General features: G+C 53.8%; 5 protein-coding genes across 5 annotated transcripts; 3 read left to right on the top strand and 2 right to left on the bottom strand.

Moving 5' to 3' along the window:
• Positions 1-52: 52 nt before the first annotated feature.
• Positions 53-534, top strand: COCSUDRAFT_59913 (hypothetical protein; the record flags this gene model as incomplete). Its single annotated transcript, XM_005643475.1, has 2 exons — positions 53-109; positions 286-534. The coding sequence occupies 2 exons, from the start codon at positions 53-55 to the stop codon at positions 532-534; spliced, it is 306 nt and encodes a 101-aa protein (XP_005643532.1).
• A 361-nt stretch (positions 535-895) lies between these two features.
• On the bottom strand, positions 896-3,241 carry COCSUDRAFT_20145 (putative RNA 3'-terminal phosphate cyclase; the record flags this gene model as incomplete). Its single annotated transcript, XM_005643474.1, has 7 exons — positions 896-1,105; positions 1,237-1,347; positions 1,716-1,972; positions 2,266-2,362; positions 2,495-2,623; positions 2,765-2,892; positions 3,052-3,241. The coding sequence occupies 7 exons, from the start codon at positions 3,239-3,241 to the stop codon at positions 896-898; spliced, it is 1,122 nt and encodes a 373-aa protein (XP_005643531.1).
• Positions 3,242-6,110: 2,869 nt separating this feature from the next.
• COCSUDRAFT_31534 (glutaredoxin) lies at positions 6,111-7,619 on the top strand. The gene is made up of 5 exons (XM_005643473.1): positions 6,111-6,363; positions 6,505-6,623; positions 6,758-6,784; positions 6,893-7,043; positions 7,211-7,619. Exons 1-5 carry the CDS (start codon positions 6,189-6,191, stop codon positions 7,264-7,266), a joined length of 528 nt encoding a protein of 175 aa, XP_005643530.1. The 5' UTR covers positions 6,111-6,188; the 3' UTR covers positions 7,267-7,619.
• A 374-nt stretch (positions 7,620-7,993) lies between these two features.
• COCSUDRAFT_59910 (hypothetical protein) lies at positions 7,994-10,942 on the bottom strand (the record flags this gene model as incomplete). The annotated part of the gene is made up of 8 exons (XM_005643472.1): positions 7,994-8,166; positions 8,468-8,734; positions 9,032-9,205; positions 9,435-9,609; positions 9,986-10,118; positions 10,239-10,305; positions 10,434-10,626; positions 10,919-10,942. 8 exons carry the CDS (start codon positions 10,940-10,942, stop codon positions 7,994-7,996), a joined length of 1,206 nt encoding a protein of 401 aa, XP_005643529.1.
• A 1,125-nt stretch (positions 10,943-12,067) lies between these two features.
• COCSUDRAFT_59909 (hypothetical protein) lies at positions 12,068-17,605 on the top strand (the record flags this gene model as incomplete). Its single annotated transcript, XM_005643471.1, has 13 exons — positions 12,068-12,217; positions 12,553-12,714; positions 12,979-13,154; positions 13,467-13,647; positions 14,133-14,321; positions 14,601-14,750; positions 14,948-15,103; positions 15,337-15,510; positions 15,796-15,939; positions 16,371-16,605; positions 16,926-17,057; positions 17,191-17,336; positions 17,444-17,605. 13 exons carry the CDS (start codon positions 12,068-12,070, stop codon positions 17,603-17,605), a joined length of 2,157 nt encoding a protein of 718 aa, XP_005643528.1.
• Between the last annotated feature and the right edge of the window lie 1,147 nt (positions 17,606-18,752).

Here is an 18,752-nt window from a genome sequence, read left to right as displayed (position 1 = left end):
ATTAGTTTTACCTGTACTACGTGTTTTGACTCCATGACTCCAGGCAGGATTGATGCAATCCAGCTGCTGGACTGATCGCCCATCTTTCTTCTCGTTTGGCCAGTCATCTGTGCTCTGAGCAGCCTCTGGGGCCAATGAGCACCGGTAAATTCATCGCTACCTCGCTTTCCAAAGAGCATGAAATTGGATTTGTCCTTCAATTGTGTGGTAAACTCCACCATTCAAGGCAACCAGGAGAGCGGCTGTTTTGGAATGCCTGCACGATGGCTTTGTGGCTGCGCGCAGGTGTTTACGCTGACGCAGGAGCTGCGCTGGCACGAGTCGCAGGAGAGCCAGATGCGTCACAGCAAGGGGTACGGGGGAGGCCCCCCGCAGAAGGGGGCCTACTATGACGGCCAGCAGGGCGGCTATGGGGGCCCCAGGAGATACGGCGGCTCGCCCCCCATGAAGATGGGAATGGCCAATGAGGGCCGCAGAGGCGGTCCGCCCTATGACGGCGATGGCAAGCGCCCCATGCGCGGAAGCAGAACTTGAGAGCGCAGCTGCTGTCTGTGCAGCATCTGGCCTGCCTGCTTTGCAAGTTGTTTGTATAGTTGGTCCAGTGTTGAACATATAAATATGTATTGGCCTGAATAGATTAAGGCAACCTCTTTGCACAAAAATGGCACTCTAATGCCGAGGATTTCCGGCAGGTGGTTTATTCCTTCGCTTTAAGATGCCTTACCGACAGTCACTTATCCAAAACATCAGTTGCATTGTCACGCACTGTTATGCACTCTCAGCTGCATGCTGTCATCAAGAACAGCTCTCTGCATTGTTGAGCTTTAGTCATATACTTCACAAATTCCTGGACACTTTCTATTGCAACACAACAGAAACGAACCTGTTGACATCCTCACGAAACCCTCTTTGACATGTTCTTCACTCCAGCTCCGATGCAAGACAGAAAAATTGTACTGCTGGCCGCTTGGGGCTTGACACTGAACGTCACCCCAAAGAACGCCTTCAAGTGGCGCAACGTCCTGACTGCATGCGGCGTCAGTGGCCCCAGCCTGACTTCATTCAGTTCCTCTGGACCGAGCGCACAAAACAGCAGCACCAAACCCTGCATACAAGCACTTCTTATTAGCAGACGCGCAGCAGAAGACGCCTTGAAACAAGGGAAAATGTGGTCCTGAAGATTCCTTCTGCAATCACTATTTCACATGTTATTGTAAAACCCCGCTCAAATTGTACCTGGTGGGCGCTGTCGCAGATGCCACCCCGGGAAATTTCCTCAAAGAGTGCATGTGCCGCTGTCCTGCCGATGTCTTCAGGCACCCCCACATCCCTCTGAGCCTGCTGGCCCTGCACCCCGCACATGACATCTTGCAGGGAAGTTCTCAATCATAGAAGACTGTGTCAAGGGCACTGCAAGGAGGGAGCCTTGCACAATACTTAGCGCCACCAGCAGTGACACCTGCCTCGTCAGAGATCAAACATCCTGGCATCCGCCATGAAGGCCCAATAAGCTTACAGGAGACCAGGGCTCCTGAGAGCGTCCAGCAGGAAGATCAGGGAGAGCAGGTGTCGCATGGCATCTCTTGCGTCAGAGGACGGATGTCCAGAACCGTCCTCCGTGAGGGTAAGTATCTTATATAAACAGCGCAAGGGGCAAAAACTTGTCGACAAGCGTGCCGGTCTGAACAAGCGTCCTCTGTCAGCTTTTCAGAGACTTCATGCGGGTGCACCTTGGCGGCCGGGGGCGCGACGGCCTGCGCGCTGATGAGGCGGCCGGTGGTGGTCTGCGCGACGAGCGTGAGGCCGTAGCCAGGCGACGCGCCGGCCTCCGCGCCCGAGCGGTGGTCCGTAAAGACACGCACGTCCGCCAGCAGCTCGTTCAGCACGCCCCGCGACCCGTCCACCATCCGGTTGGCCGCCGCCGGCGCCACTCGCACCGCGTATGCCACGCCCCGCACGGACTTCACCATCCCTGCACGCCATGCAGTGTAAAACATGGCTGTTGAGAAACAATGGATAAGGAGAAAATTCATGAGATATGCATTGCAGACGGCAATTTTCGCCATAAGGGAATGCACGGCATCTGATAATAAAGTAAGACATCACGGAATCTGCACAGCAGGCGCCAGGCATGCGCGCACGGAGAGAAGAAGGGGCTCTACGAATTGACTAAAAACCATGGACAGCGAGGACTCTGCACTGTAGAAGCCAGGCAGTGTGCATCAGTGTTGACGGCACAATGCTTGATGACCATATGATCATCACCTTCTTCAGTGAGACTGATGGGCGGAAGGGCGCGGGCGACTGGCACAGAAAGATGCACCTCTCCCCCGCCGCCTGGAGGCGCCCCTCGCTTATACACCTGAAGCCAGACACATTGCCATGTAAGAGTCACTGGGTCTTATTATCTAGATCACAACAAGGCGACACAAGAAAATAAAAAGTACAAAAAAGATGCCTATGTCCCAGCATAGTGGCAACGAGCATGACCAACCTTCATCTGCAGGCCGTCCTTTTCAATGTCCGCGAGTTGCCTGATAAGTGGCAGCGTCACTTGCTGCCAAACATCCACACCGGAATCCACTCCATCATTGGTGATGCCGTGCAATGAGATGGACAAGGGCTGGACCACACAGATAGTCGTCAGCACCCAAAGCTTGCAGCTATTCTCAGATTTTGTTTGGGCAAATGCTGCACATTTTGCCGCAGCCAGGCATCACATACAGGAGTGAAGGGCATGCACCAGGGCCAGAAGGGCACACACCTTCTTGCCAAACAGGGCAAGGCACACTAGCGGCTCCAGAAAGTACCCAATGCTGCGAGACTTCCCACAGTCGTGGTTCAAGCCTGAACCCCCCGTCACTAGGCCCGGCTTGTAGCGCAGGCTTGTTCCTGAGAGCAATCAAAAGCTCAGCAAGTGCCCCATAGCTATAGAGGGTCCTGGCATGGAAAGTCCAAAGCAAACAGGCAGAGGTAGGTGGCAATGGCGTCGACTTACAGAATTTAAGGTTTCATTGTTTGATCTAAACGTTGCTTTGAGGTCAGGGTCACCTGTTTCATTAATTTCAATGACGCAGCCGTCTGTGACTTTCTCAATGAGTCGCAACAAGCAAGCCTCGTAATCCCTGAGGCCTGGGTTCTGATCGCGCTCTCGTATGCCATCAACACGAATAGCCTTGCCAGAAAGTGTCGCGCAGATCAGGCGCTGGCGAAGGTGCTGGCTTCCTCTAAACTTCAACATTCCTAGTAAAGCAGCTCAGGCGCACGTCACATAAGTCCTTCACGGAATTCAGGCAATCATACAATATGATATAATTGTATATGACAGAGATCTTGACCAGCAGATCAAATGAATTACGTGAGACAGCTGCAGTTAGATCGTGAAAGTTTGAGGCTGCAGATCCCAGACCTTGACGGGTGAGAGATTCGCAGCAAACAGCGCACAGTAGAAACAAATTAAAATTTTAAGGTGTAAGCTTTCATACAAGGGATGCAAATGCCTCAAATTCTTGTGCATGCCGCTTTCGGAAAATGCTGCCCAGCCTGTGTGCCCAAGCAACTGTTTGGGCAGGGATCTGAGCACTGACCCTGCCAAACAACACTGGGATCTTCATTCGGAATGAATAGGTGCTTAAGGCCATGTAATAAGTGATCTTAGCATGGCAGTTGGTACTTCACTCTCTGTTACAACATACATGCACAACTTGCCAGCTGGAGCCCCACGCGCGCACGCAGCCATCATGACGGTGCAGTGACTGCAGTTTCAGCAAGTGGGATAGCTCCTCAACACTTATCCAGTGTGACAACCGAGCACTGCTACTTAAATTTGACATTATCCGTTAAATCTTAATATTCAACACATTTCCACCAAGCTTCCCTTAGTGCCATGGCCAGCCTGCACAGTACGCACAGCTGCCAGTGGCAGAACTCTGACACAACACCAAAATATTATACACTCACATTGGGGCCTTGGCCTGATCATGGCTCACATGGCTCAATTAATCAATCAACACTTAATACATAATTGGATGTATCCTACAGCTCAGCTGCAATATATCCATATTGAAGTCTTTCTCCTGACACTTCACGCTATGACACTGTACTTTTGTATTGGTCCCAGAGGATCCTCATGACTGATTGACGGTTCCGCACATTCTGCACAAAACAGCTCTACTGAATTCTGCTGCTGCTCACTGTCAATCATCCAAGACGCTGGCCCATGCTGTCCACTTGTCTCCTCTCGGCACCCACCGCGCTGCGCTTGCGAGTCTTCCTGGCCAGCTTGAGGCTGCTGAGGGCCTCGCTGCACTCCTCCTCATCGGACGCGCTGCCTGCCTGCGTCACGCTTGAGTGCTGACTGGACACTGAGTAGCCCAAGGCCGGCAGCTGCGACGGCAGCGCCGATGCGCGCGGCTCCGGGCTCGGAGTGCGCGGCTCGGGCGTCCGATCCGGCGCCGGGCGGCTGAAGTCCGCAAGCACCTGCGCTGCGTAGACTGACGCTGCGTCGCCGATGGTGCCTGTCGTGCTAGACAGGCCTGAAGCCTCCATCTCCTGCGCAAGTGCAGCACAAAGATCAGCGCAAGCCATTGCAGACATCTGATTTCCTCCTCAAGTCCACAATGTGTCAATGTGTGGCAATGTCTCACACAATTCACTCCCTGCTGCCATCACCAGGTAATGATTGCAACATTGCTTCCATCGTGAATAGAATTCACTTCTGGTAACGTCGCCAGTGGATGTGACAAATTCGAAAGGACAGGAGAGCAGCAGCGCACCTGCAGCCATTTGCTGACCTGCTCCACGGGCAGCCAGAAGAGATTGCCGTCCTCAGAAAACCTCAGGACCACTGCTCGCGGGTGCGAGGGATCCTTCTTGACGACGCGAGCTGCAGCAACCAAAAACATCAGTCAAACAAGCAGCAGGGGCTATCGCTGTAGAAATCCCACAAGCTGACCTTGGTCTTCTTGTTGCAAGGGCACACACAAGCTGGAACATCAACACTTGTACTCCCTGGGTTGGGAGGAGCTTCACCTTTGTACCACAGCTCAGGGATGTCGACTGCAAACTCGGAGGCAGGAATGAGCACTGTCTTCCCGATCAGGCTCTTGTACAAGCCCTGCGGCTTCCCTGGCCCTCTCACTTTCAGAGCTGCACCACATAGGCAGAGAAGTGATTCGTGAAATACTATAAGGCAAGAACCGAGCCATAGAAAATGCAGGGCAGTAAGTTCGCTGTGCAAGTGTTCAGACAGCGTGAAATATCAGGGACCGTTTACTTGGCACACCTGCACTATGGGTTGTGCCAGCATCGTGGTGGACGCCACCATTTATTTTGGTCATTGCTGCCTAGGCCTGCTGGCCTCCTGGAGAGCCAACCTTGTAAGGCCCTTGAGCAGTATCTGACGGAGCGCCTTGAGCTACTGAAGAACCGCCGCCAAAGGCCCAACAGGTGCTTGCGGATATTATGTCGTCACTTCAATTGCAGCGACAGGTCGGCAATCAGAGCTCCGTCTCCGAATGCGGAGGCGAGGTACAGACAACTTCTGAGCAGTCACTCCGAGCCGCTGCACGAGACACAAAGATGCTTACCGACAATCGCCAGACACAGAATCGTGAACAAATCGATTTCGCACAAGCCCTGAGAAACATCATGCACCCTCAACGCTCATGCAGGCTCCTCATATCGCGAAACACACCGAAACCTTGAAGCCACTTCGTGCTCGCTTCCGTCCTCTCATAACGCACTACAATGGATGTTATATAATGTAACACGAACACATCGATCCGAACACCTATTAGCAATGCAGCAAGGAGATCAAATATCCGCTGCGTACACAGCTTCCACTGAGAGCTCGGGGCGATACCGTGAGACGCTTCGTTGCTCCTGTGTGCACGCTCGTTGACGGTCCGCGTTTTGATTAGTATTGATAGAGGCAATAATGATGTTGTTGTGCACATAAAATGTGTCAACAAACTTTTTTTCTGACGATTAGTTGGAACCGACTCGGAACTAAGCAGGAGAAGACGTGTCGATCACGTCATCAGCAGCACGATGTGACCACGTGCCCAATGTCATCTTCTCTCCAAATATTGTGCGACAAACAAGGATATCCGCGCTTGAGACTGTATGTGAAAGGCTTCGCTTCAGTGATACTAATTGTGCCAAGTGTTGAGCATCTGCTGAGGGTGATGATGGCGTCCTTGCAAACTGCGCAGAGCAGGGCTTTCTACCCCGCTTCAACGGGCTCCGTGCACAGCGTGGTATTCCCATTGCAGCGGCCAAGATGTCTTTCTCGTTCGTGCAGAGTGCAGCAGATCTACCGTCCTAGACGTACAGATCTGGCAGTGAGAGCACTTGGGCCAGGTAGGTGCAAGTGCTAGCAAGGAGTAACTTTTGTTTGCGACAGTGTTGTTTGCTTCCTCTGGAACCCTTTCTTAACATAGTATGATCGTCTAGATAGACTGCGATCAATCGTATATCTTCTGAAACTGAGCGTTCGTCCAGATTCATCCTCAGTACAAGCACAACCTGGACTATCCCCAGAGTTGAAAGATGCTCTGGAGAAATTCATAAATTCGCACAAGGTGGTGTTGTTCATGAAGGGCACGAAACAGTTCCCACAGGTGAGCTGATGATGTGCTGAGACGTCCTATTTCAATTCTTGACTGGCCGCAAAATTGCAGCGCCCATGTGACAGTCTCAAGTTGTTAACCATCTTGATGCGCAAATCTCATTGATGTGAGGATTGTCTATGCAGTGTGGATTTTCCAACACATGCGTACAGGTAAGACACTTCAAGCTGGTATTAGCGATGTCCAAGGGCAATGGTTTTGCTAAGAGACTTACAGCATGATGGCCAGCTTATTCCTCAAGTTCAGCGTGTGGACTGCAGATCCTCAACACTCTCAATGCACCATACGAGACTGTCAACATTCTAGAGGATGAGAGGTTGAGGAGCGGCATGAAGGAGTTCTCGCAGTGGCCCACCTTTCCACAGGTGTACATCGACGGGGAGTTCTATGGCGGCTGTGACATCATGATTGGTAAAATGCAGTCCATCCCTGCTGGATATTGTGCTGCTTGCTTGCTGGGTGAAAGACAAACATGGTATTGGTGATCATGGGCGCTGTCATGCCTTGGACAAGGTGCCGTTTTAGGAGCCTGGGACTAAAAATTAACGGCTGAATTTGGTTTTCTGTGTCTGGCGCAGAGGCATACACGAATGGCGAACTTGTGGAGACGTTGGAAGCTGCAGTCAATTCATGAGCAGCCCAGTGTCCTGCAAGACTGGTTGCCCTCGGGACAGGCTGCAATCATAGGTTAGATGTCAAGCAGACGATGACAGGAGTGAGGTGGAGAGAGCAGAGATGAGTACGAAATGATCTTGATTTCGTGGATATTCAAACTCATAATGAACAATTTTACTTTGCAGCAGCAGGGTGCGAATCTGGCAGCACCTTATATATTGTGCCGCTTAGCATGCTGGGATCTGATAGCTCCTGTGGATCCATTGGTTATACACTTCAGAGGCCACAATCTTGAGCGCCTTGCACTTTGCAATTGCTGTTTAGTTGTATTCAACATTGCTGCTAATTATGACACTGTAAACAGGCTACACCAATTTGCCAAATCTCATTGTCCCGTGCACATATCATATGGTGCATCCCTATTGCTCTCAGTTCCATTTGAGACAGGACATGTGTCTCACCGCTCGCAGAATGCAGTACAAGTGCCATGCTTTGATTGAACGTTTTTCTTGATGGTCAGCTGGGCCAGCACTAATGCTGGCCACCTGGCCGAGTGTTGCCTGTCCTTTTTGGCTGATGTGTCAAGCTTTTCCCGCCCTTCAGTAGATCTTGTTGTCATCAGAATGCCAAGCAAGCTGCATTGTGTAGAGCAATGCAAGCCCAAGACTACCCACTATTCCTGGTGGCCTCAAAATTCCTCGCTGACCAGTAAAAGCTGTCACTCTGCCAGGAGGTGCAAGTGACCCTCAGCTGCGCTCACGAGTTTTCTTCTGCACGCACGCCATGGAGGTCTTCCTGACAGCCAGTGCCTTGGGCGGGCCAGAAGATGCGCGCGTGGTGCGACCGACACAGGCAGAGGCTGCTGCTAGGTCTGCTTTGCCCCTCTTCATCTTGCCCAGGCCTCTGCCCTCCCCAGCCCCTGCAAGCACAGTGCAAAGCCCCCCTTCACACTCTGCACATTGACTGCACTCTTTTTCACTTATTCATGCCGCAAGCTAAGTTGTACATGCAGCATTGCCAGCAGCCATGGCTTCGAATCTTTATGACACTGAAGACAAGCAGGGCAGGAGATAAGCAAAGCACTCATTTGAACACTACAATCGATTGACTAAGTTCTTCGTGCTCTGCCCCTGTAATACATCCCAAAATCTTCTGCACACTGGACAGGTGCTCTAAATGCAGGCCAAGAGGGCAGGGGAAGAAAGCAGAGCACAGCGCACCTGGCAGGTCCACCACTTTGCTGAGCGCCTTGACAGCGAGGGACTTGGCGGTGCCGGCCACGCGCTTGGCCTTGGACAGGATGTTGTCGATGTGCGCCTGCCGCGCCGGAGCCGCAGGGCTCGCAGCGCTCTTGGCGCGGCCCCTCTTTGCCGCGCCCTTCTTGCCTGCTTTGGCCGGCGCGTCTGCCGCCGCGTTCCCTTCCTGTTGCGGCGGCTCGGCCGGCGCCGCCGCCTCAACGACCGGTGGTGCGGCTGCGGCCAGCAGCTCTGCAGGCAGCAATTTTCAGCCCTATATTTCTTGGAGCTTAAGTGGCTCATACAGAAGGAAGGAAGGAAATTACATACATCTCTAGCCGCCCAGGGCTGATTGGATGTACTGACAGCAGCCAATTGATCAGAACAGAAGGCTTCTCGTCCTCCCGTCTTGGCAATCGCAGTGCTTGTATGTCTTGCATTCTGACGTGGTTTTGTAGTCTATGTCTGTCTTCACTTTGCAATGTCATCAAGGAACATGAAGATTTCAAGTCTAATAAGGGCTTAGAGAGATTGTGGAATTGAGGCTACCTGCAGGCTTGGCGAGTGAGTTCTTGCGCTGCCTGGTCACCGGCGCGCTCTCAGGCTGCTCGGCAGGCACAGCCTCTGCCTCAGCCACTGCTGCGGTGGTGTCGGTTTCCATGTCGGCCTCAGCAGCTGTCTGCAGCTTGGTCAGCACCAGGTAGTGCGCCACCGACTTGTAGCCTGGTCAACAGCACATTGTTATCTGAGCATACAGTCCGCCAACAGTAAATCCCGTTGAGACCATTTACTTGACTGGCATAGAGTTCTGAGCTTCTGGTTGGATTGACAATTACAAGAGAGCTAAGCATTTGGAAATTTCATCAGGCACATTCTGAGTTGAGATAATAATTGTCTGGCCCATTCAAGTTTAGTGACATGTTACACACAGGAGTATTGACTGTGCGCGCACCCTCGGCGATGGCGCGGCGGTAGAGGGTGCCAGTGGGCGCCCAGCCCTTTCTGATGCGGTGGAAGCTGCAGTTGCACAGGCCGCGGCAGGGTGGACATGTCCAGGCGCCCCCAGCCTGCACCTCCAGAATGTTCTCCCCGTACCGCATGAACAGGCAATCCCCGCAGAACACACCCTGCACCATCAGATTATCCAGGGCAATTACACCACGGTGGGATGTAAGACACACAAGGCAGTGTGAGCGCCAAAAAGGGAGGAGGGGCTGCCCTGCGGTGAGACTTAATGCATCGACCCAAAAAAACATATCCTGGCCCAGGAACACGAGTGATCACATTGCATACATGCAGTCAAGTGTGTGGCTGGGTGAGGGGTGGAGCAAACCTAAAAACCAACAAAGCTAAAGGTGCGCCCAAGCGGGTGGTGAGCAATTGTAGGAGAGTCTGAAGATGGTGTATGGGGCAGCAAGGTCTCTGGAATGTAAGGTCTGCTTAAGAAGTGTTCAGATGTACATGTCTGGGAGGGGCGGGATGAAAGGTGTGCTGGGGGCTCACGTGGAGTGTCTGGCATTCTGAGCAGGCAGTGTGCAGGCCCAGGGTCTTCTGGCGGCACTGGTGGCAGGTCATGCCGCTGACCTTGTCATAGATGCGGTTGCCCTGAGCATCGTACCCATCCTTGAACAGCTCCCTGCATGCATGCACAGCGTCAGACAACCCATCAAGATGCTGGGTGATGTATTCAGGTAATGCCACCAGGGGCTATGCTGCAAATTCTGGTCAACATTGAGGTACATGCAGGAGCGCTTACCAGGGCTCCTCGTAGTCACCAAGAAGCTTGACGTGCTCCTCTGTGTATATCTCCTCCTGTGTGATGACTGCGCAGCAGTGTGTGGGGTTCAGAACTCTCTCGTGTTGAGACAGGAAGCTTTATGCACAAGGGAAGAAGGCAGCAACCAAACATCCATCACCAGAGTTGTTGGCCGTGAAAGGGGCTTGGGCTCACCGTGGCGATCAAGGAGAATGGACCGCTGCTTTCTCTCCGGCCTGTCAGCCAGGTCTAGCGCGTTTTCGTTGTAATTCAACGCCGGCCTTCCTTCCAGACGGCTTGACTTTCGCTTGGGGGCGTCTACCAGCTCCCGGCTTGCTCTGTTCGCCGCTGGGGCGCGTCCTTGCGGCTGAGTGGCTCGAGAGCGCCTCTGTGCCGTTTGATGTAGCTGGTTGCTCAGCTGTGGAAGGCAGAACAACACCTCAGGCCCTGATACGAAAGCAGAAGGCCCTCAACGGTCACAAATTCCGACACGGATATATACACAGAGAGAAGCATCGATGCGTCTGAGAATGAGTATTCTCTGTGACAAAAATGCGGAAAACATATGCCGCCTTCTAATGTGGGGGCTGGGCCTCTTCACTCCCAACAGGACCATCCTGAGGTGCCATCAGCAATGACACATCGGCTTCTTCAGGAACATTGAGTCTGCTGGAACACACCGTAAAGATGCCCATCTCCTCCATTCTACGCCGATTTTCGGCGATGCGCTCTTCACGTTGCCTTTCATATTCGCAGGTAGCCATCTTGTTGTATTATTCCGATGTTTTACCTGTTCTCAAATGACCAACAGCGGCGGCATAAACATAAATCGAGGTAGGCAACCCAATTTCCAAGCGTAAATGAGGAGTTCTCAGCTTGCGATGGACCAGAGCGGCGAGTATGCCTTGCATTGTGCAAGATGCGCGGGAAAGGCCTTCCGCACATCCAGATGGAGCCAATCTTGGCACAGCTGATCTGGCTTGTTCGTGAGCTCCAAGTTGCTCAGGAGAAGGAATTCCTTGCTCATTCCCCACTTCTTTCTATCATTTAGAAGTTGGAACTGATGTTTGGGCCGAAGGCGATCCCTTATACCAGATGTTTTGGAGGTTAGGCCAAGTTGTATCCATCGACAGTTGTGATAAATTATGTCGTGTGTTGTGAGAACATCTTTGCAACATGAATTCAGTTTGATCTATAATTATTTTTCTGTCGAGCGTGACTCGATCGCATTCCTCTGAGTGCAGCATTATTTCCTAGGAAAGCATAGTGTACTTCAGCCTTGAGAGCGGTACACCAGGAGGACTAGGAATTTCGTTATGAAGGGGGTATTTCGGAAAAATAGCGGCATTCCAGACTGTCATGCGCGTCGAACGTACAGACCAAGTCAGGCTGGGCCTGGGAGGCTTGGCCGAAGAGCTGTCAGACAGAAGGTGCAGGACATGCAGACAACATTGGTTCTTCTTGCATGCTTTTGGACTACGTCTCTTCACACGGTTCTCACCATTAAAATCGATGATGTGCAAGTTTCAACAGGTGCACAGCCAGTCCAATTCAGATTTCCCACAGAGCCAAAAAGCGAGTCAGACAGGAGAGTCACACAGCCACCAAGATGGAGACTTTGTTCCCCTGGAAGACAGCACTGTTGATGAGTCACATTACTGGGCCCTCGACGGTACACAGGTAAGGCGGAGAGCCTCCTATTGGCTGCCTGCCCTTCCCTAGCTGCGATGCACAAACTGGACAGGGCCCTTCCTTGGACATATTAGTGTGTCCTTGACAACACAGACATGCACGTAAAAATGTAAAAACTGGCGCAGGCATCTGAAGTGATGCAAGGCATGTTGTTGGAAGCGACTCCTCCGGCAGCGCCGCCGGACCGGCCGTTGTCGGGTTGGGTGCTGGCTGCGAGCGTGCTAGTGGCCGCCCGCCTCGGCCGCGCAGCCTCAGACGCCGCTGCCTTCGACATGGCACACCTGCAGGTGCACTGTCACCAGCCAGCATACCTTCTGACCTTCCTTCTACCCCACATGTGCCAGCCGATGTTTCAGGCCTTCACAGAAGCCACCGCAATGCAAGCTGCTAGAGAAGGCAGCAGTAGGATACTCATTGCAACTGATGGGATCAGTATCCTCCTGAGACAAAGCAGGTGGTACTTTATCTATATTTATCAAGCTAGATATACTGTGGTAGCCCCCCCGGAGAAAGCAGGGGGATCTTAATCTAACAGATAATTCCCCCTGAAGATATAGATCGCCCCAAAGAAAGTGTGATGGCGGTGGATGAGGTAGGATCAGACGGGGTCGTTAATGTGCAGAGGGAAGTGGAGCGATCGTGGGAGTCGCGGTCGGAGGCGCTGCGACGCAGTCGGGCGGCCGACCCGGAGGTGGCAGCGGCCGCGGAGGCGCGCATGGCCCAGGCCCGCGAGCGGGCCGCAGCGGCGCAGCGCGAACGCGAGCAGAGGGACGCCGCCCTGCTGGTGCACTTCCTCTATGTCCTGCTCAGTCAAAAGCAATCTTGGGAGTTTCGTGCCCTCCACCTATAGCATCCTCTGACGCTGAACCTTGCCCAAGTGCCTGCTATGTCTCGGCCAGAGGAATGCTGCTGACTGATCATGCAATTCTTACGCTGACACAACAAATAGGGACAGGTTCCTGATGGGCAATGTCGAAGGGAGGAAGTCCTGCTCAATTCAATACATTGGTGGTCAAAATGATTTGACGGCGCGGGTGAGGGTGCGCAGAAAGCGGCAGAGAGGGAGCGGCAGAAGGCGCAGGCGGCCGCGGCGGCGGAGCGGGCGGCGTTTGAGGCGCAGGAGGCGCAGATGGCGGCTGAGCTCGCGCAGCGCACGCAGCAGGAGCGCCGCCTGCTGCAGGAGGCCGCCGAACGCGCGCGAATCGCCGCCGAGGAGCGCCGAAAGTGCGCGGCCCGGCCCCTGAAACATCATGATGCTCTACGCAGTCCCCCGTTGTCTTCAGGGGTTTCACAGCCCCATGATGTTCAGAAGCCGACAGTCTTCAGTCTATTTTAGAGGGCCTGAGGCCTTGAAAACGACCTGTCTCAGACTCCTAATAGTCATGCCTTCAATCTTCATGAGGTGCAGACACAGTTGTGCACCATTCAACTTAGACATCACATTCTGGTAGTGTTCACGTGCCCACTTTGCAGCTCTGTGTCCTTATTCTCCACGCAAGCATGGTGCACCTGTGAACATGGGTGCATGCGCGGCAGGGAGGCGGAGGCGGCGGCGGCTGCGGCGGAGGCGGAGCGACAGAGAGCAGAGGAGGAGGAGAGGCGGCGTAAGGAGCAGGAGAGGGCCGAGCGCGAGGCCGAGAAGAAAGCGCTGCGGCGGCTGCAGAAGAAGTACGCCGTGCGCCTGCTGGGCTCCCTGGAGGTCGCCCGCCCTCCCAAGGTCTCCTCCAACGCTCACAAAACTCAAAGAAGCCTGTAACCCAGCTCTGGCCAGCAATATTTCTGCTTTATTGCAAGGAAGGCTGCGAAGGCATCAGTGAGTTACGTGGCGGTTTCTGTAGAGTATCTGTGTCCACATGCTGCCTGAGCTCCATCGCAGCTGCTGTAAGCCGTCCTCGCTCACAGCACTTGCCCATAGTGTTGTCTGCGCTTGGCCGGCAGCCTTCTGCTCTCCACGAGAAATGCTAGGGGAATGTTTCCGTGAAGCCATATTGCGCCCTGCATGGAGGTTGCTAACACTTGTCTGTGCAAGCTGAACAACCAGTGTCATTGGAGCTGCTGGTAGCCATATGTCCAGGAGATGCCAAAGATGCAAGGAGTGTATCAGGTACAGTTGTCACCGGTCTCAGATTGATGAACGGCCTTCATCAATTGACACGGCACCCTGTTTAGGCACTATAATATCTCTGTCACTGTTCCCGGCAGGGCGCAATGACAGAGGAGCGGCTGCCAAAAGAGGCGGCGGTGGAGGTGACCCTGACGGTGGGCAGCGCGCTCGGCGGCGAGGCAGAGCCGCTCAAGCTCTTGTTCGCAAGTTTAGACGCGGCCCGGGACGCCGCGGAGGATGCAGCCGGCCGCGCGTGCTCTGCCGCGTCGCAGCTGTACGGCAGCTCCGTGCGCCTGCAGTCCATGGCTGGCCAGGCACGCATGCCCTCACTCTGCTTGAACATTGCTGGATTCTTTAGGCTTCCAAAATGCAGCTTAAGAATGCAGTTTTGGATGAGGAGAAAGAGGGAATCTCGTTTCTTACTGGTACACCCTCATAATCCAAAGAGGCCTAATGAGATCCCCACAGCAGATCTTATCATGCCGTTGGGTTCCACGAGGTGAAGAATAGTTTTGCAGGGTTGCACACAGTGAAAGATGATCCGAGAAGAGAGGTGCGCTGTGCAGGGAGCTCTGCAGGACATGGGCGAGGTGGAGCTGCAGCACTGGCTGCGAACAGCGGCCGCACGCTCAGCGTTCGTCGGCGCATCTCACCTGCGCTCCCTGCTAGACGCCCATGCGAGGCAACCAAAGCAGCGACACCAGAAAAGCTTTGAGGTGTGGCCGTCACCCTTTTAATGCAAACAAGGTGTGCATGGAGCTTTTGACAAACTATGCGCACAGTTATTTTCCTTCATAGAGGCATAAATTCGAAGTGTGCCACATATGGACTTCAGCAAAGTCCTGACGTTGTTGAGAACACGTATCACAGATAATGCTGGCGTGGAATCGTCAGTGTTATGGGTGGGGGCCAGGTGCGGACAGAGCGGGGGGTCCTGCCAGAGGAGCATCCCCAGAGGGTGGATGCTCGCCTGGCAACGGCCATCGCAGCGCTGCAGCGAGAAGACGAGGCCACGGCCACCGCTGTGCTCACGGCATACATGGCCGACGAAGAGGAGCTCATTCGCAAGGTCTGCATATTGCTCCTGCTCCCACAACATGCTATGCCATTGACGGTCTGCCCTGATTGCCTGCTGGCTGGGACAGCCTAGTTGCTTGCAATGTGCAGGATGGAAGGCTGACTACCAGGACATATTTGCTGTGGTAGCTTTGGTAGCTCCAGGATAGATATGATGTGCTGTTCCAGCAACATCCAGTGCATTTGCAGCTTCACAAATACCAAGGGCACTTCTTATTGTTTCAGGATGGTGGTGGCTGCGTGGCGGAGCATGCAGGGGAGGTGCTGGCGCTGGCGCACTTTCTGGATGAGACATGGGCGCAGCGGCCGGCGCGGCGCATCGAAGCCTCCCCCTGGTACGAGGCCGCCAACGCCCTCGCCTCGCGCCTGCTCGGCCAGCACACCCGCTCAGCCCCCAAGGTGCCTCCCTCTGCTTTCCCCAGTCTCTCCCATTGCTCTTTTTCCATCTTGGTTGTAGTCCAGCAGAATTATGATCACAGGCAAGGTAGTCGTTCCTGTAATCTCTGGTGCTCTCTCTATCTTGATGTCTGCATTTCTCCCATTCTCGAGAAAGCAGGGCTCCCTATCTAATTAACCTATAGAAAGGCGTCCTGCCATGCACAGAGTGCAATGGAACCATGGCTTCATTCTAGTGCACAGAAGTGCCGCATTGGCATGGAGCTAATGGCGGTATGGGTTTTGCAGGATTCCTTGGGGCCGGTGTCGCGCGTGGTGAGCACGGTGCTGGGCTCAGAGCATGCGGTGGGACAGATGCTGCGCGCGGCCGCGGAGGCCAACCTGTCAGCCGCCAGTCGCACCGCCCTGCGCGAGAGGGAACACATCCAGCAGGTGCTGGACCCAGGGGACTCTAATTTAGGATTGGCTGATTTAGAGGCTCTGCTGGACCTCCTAAAAGGGGTCATTAGGATTGTCACAACTCATCATAGGAAAGTTATGTCTCTGGTCCTGTCTCCTGCCACACCCTGGCTGTGCGGCCGCAGCTCACAGCTGCGAATCTGTAGCTGCATCAGGAGGTGACTGCTAGCTTTTTTGGCGCTGCTTCCAGTATGAATTACCCCAAAATCTTCCTTGTTGGTTTCTTGGGGTCCCTGGGTCTGACCTCCCATTGTCTACGAGTAATGTCTGTGGTATGCCTGCCTACAAACAGTCTGCAACGTGCAGATGCACTCCTCAGACAGGCCGATCACCTTGAATTCAGGCGAGTACTTTTACTCCTTCAGATCACCATGAAGGCAACCTGAGGTGAGGAAATCGCGCAGGCGGAGTTGGCGGCGGCGCTGATAGAGGAGGAGTGGCCGGACGAGGCGGAGTCGGCGGCTGCGCGGGCCGAGGCGCGCGAGGCGGCCACGCCCGTGCCGGAGCGCGTGTGGGCGCTGCGCAACGTGGGCTCCACGCTTGCGCTGGGCGGCCCCGGGGAGAGAGCACGCGCACGCCAGATGCTGGAGAAGGCCGCGCTGCTGAAGGCCGACTGGGTCGGCGGCTCGCGCCACCCCGGTGCGCCTTCCTATCTCTATTTTATCAATCATATTGCATGCATCACTGGAACACCCAGACAGTGCTTGAGTGTAATCGTCCACTGTAGTGGCGCTTCGCCGTTCTCTTGGGAATGACAGGGCCCCCCTATTCATACAGGAGAGTCAGTGTTTGTCCTTCTCCACAAATTTGCAAAAGCAATGACTCAGTTTGGGGTACTTGTACCTTTCTGACATGGGGTACCCTTTCTCAATTGTCCTGGGCCTGCAGCATTGGCAGGTGTTGCTTGAAGGGACTGTATTTTGGGTAGTAAGTGCGACAGCGTGTGATGGCGGCTGCAGGTGTGTTGCCAGAGTTGGATGCGCTGGGAGGCCTGTTTGAGGCAAACGAGGAGTGGCGGGAAGATGCCAGCGCCGTGCGGGCGCGCATGCTCGGCATCCTGTCAGAGGTCGCCGATCGATATTTCAACCTTGGTGCGACGGCATTCCAACTCTCTCTCCCTTCGCTGTCCTTACGTCTCCTAGCCACGCAATTTCTAATCAATATGCTGGCATGCAACACTATGCCTCTGGTGGAGTCTCAGACACATGATGTTTGGATGTTCAGGCGAGTCCACAAGTGCGTGCGCGTTGCTTGAAGCGGCCATGCGTGAGTACGAGGAGGTCGTGGGACTGAAGCACCCGGCAGTCAAGGCTGCCTTCCGCCGCTCAGAGAAGCTGCTCAGCTCCCTTCCAGAGGACGAACGAGCCAAGGTGCAATCCTTGCCCCCATGTCGCCTCATGTAATTGCCCTGTCATGCCAGTGTCACCCTATCTCTGCGCAACTGACAATGGTGATGACTGATCTTTTGTGTTGGCAGGTGGCGGCCGCCAGGCGGGCAGTGCCCAACTTCATGCAAGAAGTGATTAATGCGTTCAATGAGGAGCCGGCGGTACAGAGAGTGGGAGAGGTCAGGAGCAAATCCGGGGTCTGGGATGAGGGCGGCCTGGCACCCCTGCCTCAGCTGTTATCATTGCAATGATAACAGACAGATCACAGCCAATGTACAACAGTTATTGCAATTTTTTCTCTAGCAATTTTGAGAAGTGAAATGAGGGCTACTGCAACATGCTTGCATATTCTTCAGTATACACTACCTAGCAGTATACACTAAATAGCAGTTTGAAATCTTGCAGCATGACAGTCTCATGGGTCTGCATGAGCCGGATAACTGTCTGTCCTCGTCATCAACTTCAAATTCAACCCTTTCGAGAAGGTATAGAGTACACCGCAGGAAATAGTTGTCAGTTGTGCCTTCCACACACACCTTAACATTTTACGGGGCCGAGCATTCCAAGAAATCTGTACGGCCATGTAAGAACCCGAATGCATTAAAGTGCACTAGTCAACAGCTCCCACATCTCCTTTCTGGCGGTTGAAGTAATTCTTGATGCGGATGCGCATGCCGCTCTTTGATGCATCAGCCGCATCCAGTGTATCGCTGCTGTCCAGGTAGGTGGGCGGATGCAGTGAAACGTTCCGAAGCAAGGCCATGAAAGACCCGCCGCTTCCTTCAGGAAGCAGCCCTGACGGAGCCTTGCCGAGGCTCTCATGGTTGCCGCGCATAGCACCCTTCTCGTTGAAGCCATCCCCTGCACTCTGCAAAGCCTGGTCCAGAGAAGAAAACAGTTCAGGAAATGACCACAAAGAATATGCATTCCGCATGTCTGGTAGCACAAGCCTGCCAGAAAACCGTTTGCATGCAAGGCGTCTATCTCCAATTGGCATGGAAGATGTACGACCATAATCAACTGAGCGTGGCAATGTTTTGGAATGCAGCAGCACGGTCATATGCTGGACTACAGAAGATTTAGAAAAAAACAAAAGGCAGTTCTTGCGACCCATGCGCACCTGAACAGTCTTGTTGAGGCTGAAACTCTTTCCTGACCCTTGCGGGAAGACCGCTTTGATCTTGCCAGAGCTGTCCGATGGGTTATGCCCGTTCTCAAAAGGAGACGCCTGCAAATCACAAAAATTGGCCGTAGAATCAATGGTATTAAATGGACAGAGGCGCCACATTTCATGCAAGAGGCCGTGCTAAAGCAGCAAAGCACCTGGAGTTTGGGGCGTGATGCCTCCATTGGGGTCCCTTCCATGGCATGCCCATTGCCATTGCCCGGTGCACTTGG

This window comes from Coccomyxa subellipsoidea, assembly GCF_000258705.1.
Source record: "Coccomyxa subellipsoidea C-169, whole genome shotgun sequence".
In the NCBI taxonomy this organism is placed as follows: Eukaryota; Viridiplantae; Chlorophyta; class Trebouxiophyceae; family Coccomyxaceae; genus Coccomyxa; species Coccomyxa subellipsoidea.
This window is presented reverse-complemented; position numbering and strand designations above follow the sequence as displayed.

Coding starts and splice junctions, on each gene's coding strand:
- COCSUDRAFT_31534 (XM_005643473.1), top strand. CDS start 6,189: ATGATGGCGTCCTTGCAAACTGCGCAGAGCAGGGCTTTCTACCCCGCT. Junction 6,785..6,892: donor TTTCCAACACATGCGTACAG/GTAAGACACTTC, acceptor TGTGGACTGCAG/ATCCTCAACACTCTCAATGC. Junction 7,044..7,210: donor CGGCTGTGACATCATGATTG/GTAAAATGCAGT, acceptor TGTCTGGCGCAG/AGGCATACACGAATGGCGAA.